General features: G+C 34.1%; 1 protein-coding gene across 1 annotated transcript; it reads left to right on the forward strand.

The window, feature by feature from the left end:
- Nucleotides 1–3771: 3771 nt before the first annotated feature.
- Nucleotides 3772–4638, forward strand: LOC107044239. The gene has a single exon (XM_015266045.1). The coding sequence runs from the start codon at nucleotides 3772–3774 to the stop codon at nucleotides 4636–4638; it is 867 nt and encodes a 288-aa protein (XP_015121531.1).
- The last annotated feature ends 339 nt before the right edge of the window (nucleotides 4639–4977 follow it).

The raw sequence follows: 4977 nt of genomic DNA on the forward strand, positions 1-4977 counted from the left end.
ATAGCGTGCATGCAGTCATTTGTGGACCCTCCAATTGTGGAAAAACCAATGCTCTATTGGCTCTCGTAGTCCATCCCAATAGTTTGAGATTTGAGAATATCTATGTGTATTCAAAATCTCTGAATCAGCACAAGTATCAGTTGCTCAAACGTCTCCTCACTCCGGTTACGTCATGAATTTTCAAACTTACCTTTTTGATAAATGAGAAAAACATGAAGTTAAGTTTACCTTTTTAAGCCTACCTTGCGGTAATAGCTTAGGATGGTGAGGTGACTTTTAATTATTCTAGAAATTAATGTTGTAAACAAATTTTTAAGAATATGTAACGTTATCCTTTAATGATCTTTCCCAATTATTTGATACATAACAATCAATAATAAAATGATACAATTGATTTCTCATGTGAATTGATCGATTAACTGTTCAATAATTCATTTATTTTTTAAATGAAAAATCATCATTCATTGATTTGTAAATTTTTAATTTTCAAACAATTAATTAATTAAAATTTGATATTCTTTCATTTGTTCTCTGATTTTTATGTCAGATTATCTAATCATCGAGAATAAACAGGGAAGATTCTAGTTTCAAGAGTTGCAAGTAAATTAAAATTTCTAATCATTGAATAAAAATTATGATTATTCTTTAGATAAATTAATCAAAAATTATGATGGTTGAACAGTCTGGAGCAGACTTGAAAATAATAACACGAATGTTTGATGGTATATTGATTCGACAGTTGAATTTGGGATCAAAAAGATAGATTATTTTCATAACTATTCAAGTTGAAGATCTTTGGAGATCATAAAACATAAGGAATTGTTTAGAATCAATTGATCAGTTCATTCACAAAATTATCTCCAACTTATTCTTATTTTTATTATAATTGAACATTTCTTCTTTTGAGATTTGGAGAATAAATGTTATATTTTCTATTTGTGATCTTAATCTCATTTATACTCAATAATTCAAAGTGATTAGCTCACGATATAATTGAAATTCAGAGAGAAATAATTATTATTTTAATTCCATTTCTCTTTAGTTCAGAAAAAATCTATTTTTCCCATAAAAAAAATTCTAATTCTCTTTTCATTCAGAGAAAATTTATTTTCCAATAAAATTCTGTTATCTTCTTATTTCGAATCGGAGAGAAGTCAATTTATCAAAGATTCTAGTGGTATTTTATTTCAAATCGAATGGAAAATCAACTTAATAAAGATTCTAATTTCTTCTCTTCTCAATTCAATCTAACAAAGATTCTACTTGTTCTCATTTTAAATCTCAGTCAAATCAATTTTGAGGAGATTCCTCTTCTTTTTGGAAATTCAGAGGAAATTTATTCTTTGATAAAAAAATTCTCATTTTTTTCTGCATCAAAACTTAGGAAAATAATTTTTTATGAATTTTCCAAATTTTACTCTTTTCTTTTTCAGCGGAAATAATATTTTATACCAAAACCTCGATTTGTCTTGAATTTAGAACTGGTTATCTGAAAATTGAATAAAATTTTGATTTTCATTTGACTTACACAGACTGCTTTTTGGGTCTCGGGTATATTTTTTTTTTAGAAACAAGGGAGGGTTTGGAGGGAACCGCTAGCTGGAATGAAGCTCTGGAATCAACTGAAGATTCTAATCACGCTGTTATGTAGAAACCAATGGTGATGTAAAACCAACTGTGATGTAAATGCCAATGGTGATGTGGTATTAACTGAAGATTAATTATGAGACCAATTCCGACTCAGATCAATTATTTTTAACTGCGAAAACACAAGTGAATTAAAATTTCGAAAATAAAAAAATGGCAATGGTTTGAACAATAAAACCAATTGATTTCATATTCCATGGGAATATTAGAGATCAATTAATTGAACTATTCTAGTAAAAAGCTGAGTGAAAATCAATTAAATTAAATTTTCCAAGAGTTCAATTGTTATGATTTTCAGAAGGAAAATCACCTTTTACTTAATGCAATTTCACTCAAAATTTTACAATTTTTATGATTTTCTTTTGAAGGAAATATCACTTGAAAGTTAAATTTAATATTTCAATAAAAATTATTAATCGATTTTTATGATTTTCTTTTGAAGGAAATATCACTTGAAAGTTAAATTTAATATTTCAATAAAAATTATTAATCGATTTTTATGATTTTCTGAAGGAAAATAACAAGGGAAATATTTTATTTTTCATCATAAATCACAATGGATTGTTATGATTTTCAGAAGGAAAATCACTTGAAAATGAATTCCACTTTATTTGGATCCACAATTAAACAATATGATTTTCAGAAGAAAAATCCCTTGAATAAGTTGCACAAATAATATATTGATGAAACCACTGATTAATCCTTGGAGTGCACTGAATAATTCTTGATCTGTTTCTGTTGATGAAGACGCCGGAACTGGCCTGTTAACGCCCTGAGCGTTAACCTTTAGGTGTCGGGATCAGTTGCGTTTGTGTCAATATTATGACGCATTTTTAATTATTATTGGAGGGTGGGGAAATTGATGTGATGTCGCATGGTGGTTTTTGATGAGGGGAAATCACAGCTCGCCGGCGTGTGCTTCGTGGTTTAGACAGGAGGTGGGGAAAGAAGAAGAAGAACAACGAACGTATTGTCCGAGTTCGATGGGAGAGGGGTACGTAAGTTGACGGGCAGTTACGCATGGCAACAAGGGGAAGAGGGGAGGGTATTGAGAAATTTTTGCGTCGAAAGGGGAAATGATGGCGACGTGCCGTGAGGCAGCCGATGCCTGGTACGGATACCCGAAACCCTTGAGATAAGGCCCCTGATGACAATCGTCTACATTCTTATGTTTAAAATATTATTTCAAAAGTTTTATTGAGATTTTCGGGTTTTCTTGTAATCCAAAAATCTCGATTTAAATGTTCTTTTGACATGTAAAATTTTCTCTTTCAGATGAACATTTTCAATTCCTATTTAATTAAAGAAAAATAACTACTGTAATTGATTGCGTCGCAATTTCTAGTGTCGATCGATCACGCAATTGAAGAATGACTCGAATTTGATCATAGCTGTATGATCGAATTTAAGACCATCCAATATTCGACTTGTAAGACGACCAACGTGAATTCCTTCTTATATTAAATTTGATATGCTGGAATGTTTCATTCCATTATTAATAATTAATAATAATAATAATAATTTTGTACGTCATTCTGACGTAGCACTCCCATCAAAGGTGTAGGTTATTTTCCCTACAGTGAACATGAAGAAGTCATCAGGCCTGAGGACGCTCGTCCAAATTCCATCATAATTTTTGATGATGTGGCATGCGAAAAGCAGGATAATGTACGAGAATTTTTCTGTATGGGGCGAGATAGAGATGTGGATATTTTCTATCTCTGTCAAACATACGCTCATGTTCCTAAACATGTTGTGCGAGACAATACCAATCTTCTAATACGCATCCGTCAAGATGATATGAATCTGAAACATATTTATCAAGATCATGTGAATACTCATATGTTCTTTGAAGAGTTCAAAGATTCATATGCCAAGTGTTGGAGCGAAAGCAAATACAGTTTCGTTGTCATTGATAAAGACAGCGAATTGAACGAAGGCCGCTACCGAAGAGGTTTCGACTGTTTTATGAGAAAATAAAAAAGGGCTATTCATAGGGATTGAGAGCAGTTGTTAGGTGAACTTACGAGTGTCAACATAAAGAGCGACAAATTCAGGAAGGAGACGAATATCTTGTGGCATATTGCTCAAGCGACGAGCGCCATTCGTCGCAAGCACAAACTGATGAAATTCGGTAGAAAGAGTACTGAGAAAGCCATGAGTGAAGTGCTCAAGCCAGTAGTAGTGAAGCCTCTCGAGAAGTTGGTTACTCAGTCGGTAGTGAAGACAATTCCGGAAATTAAAAAAGAGGAGCAGGAGACATTCGATGATTCTGAGCAATTTGAAGCTGGTTATGATACAGCCTTCGGTGATTCCACTTTACAACCACATTCTGAAGTGGAAAAAACACCCAGAAGGAAAATTCCCCTGCTCAAAACTTCAACACCCACTGATCGAATCCCTCAAGTTAAGCTGGAGTCACCGGTAGCTACCCAGAAACTTGTTCAAACGTACCTCGCTCGATTTAGTACGGAACGTGAAGTCGATTTGGATACAGAGTTCGGCGTACGTAAACTACAGATTGGCATGAAGATTGGCTACTTCAATGTGACTTTCAATGGGAATCTCATGACCTTGAGGAATGAGAATTATATACGGACTCCTGGTTTAATTGAATTGATCTTTAAACGATCGCCCAATATGAGCCTGGTCACAGAAAGCGATAAAGATACTTATGGACACATTATACTGACAACCAATGCGCATCGATTGTACTACCAAGAGAACAAATCCCTCCGAACAAGTAATTCCCTGAACTATCAAACTATCATAAAAAATTTGCTCTTGTCCAAGAAAACTGGAACAGCTCTGCCACACCACATGATCGCCTCTATCATACCGAGGAAAATGGATTACGTCTACTGGGACCATCCTAATGAGCTAGTCGACAGACTTCGATTGCTTATGGCGTATCAAGAGGCTGACAACACAAGCCACACCAATGAAATCCTGTCAATAATGGAGAAATTACGTGAAGCTGGTATTATTTAGTAGAAGCTGGTATTATTTTGAGCTGTCTCTATGTTCAATTAATCATTTACAAAATGAATGTTGATGTGTTCGGACGTCCGTTGGACAGTGCTGAGAGCGCTGTAGGCCCGCGTGGACCTTCTGGTGAGGGATTTATTATTACTCCGGATGGGCAATATGATATGAATCATCGTAGACTGCGTAATTTGGGTGACGCTGTGGAGGATAATGATGCTGTATCTGTAAAAATAATACGCAATATTCTGAGGGAGGAGTTTCGCCTCTTATATAATGTCACTGGTGCTCTGAGCATCAAGATCGACGAGGTCCAAGTCATGTTCCAATCATTCGAAAAAAACA

This window comes from Diachasma alloeum, unplaced genomic scaffold, assembly GCF_001412515.2.
Source record: "Diachasma alloeum isolate Michigan unplaced genomic scaffold, Dall2.0 Dall_scaffold_00694, whole genome shotgun sequence".
Lineage (NCBI taxonomy): Eukaryota > Metazoa > Arthropoda > Insecta > Hymenoptera > Braconidae > Diachasma > Diachasma alloeum.

What these genes read in the sequence shown, in the direction of transcription:
- LOC107044239 (XM_015266045.1), top strand. Translation starts at nt 3,772, where the DNA reads ATGAAATTCGGTAGAAAGAGTACTGAGAAAGCCATGAGTGAAGTGCTC.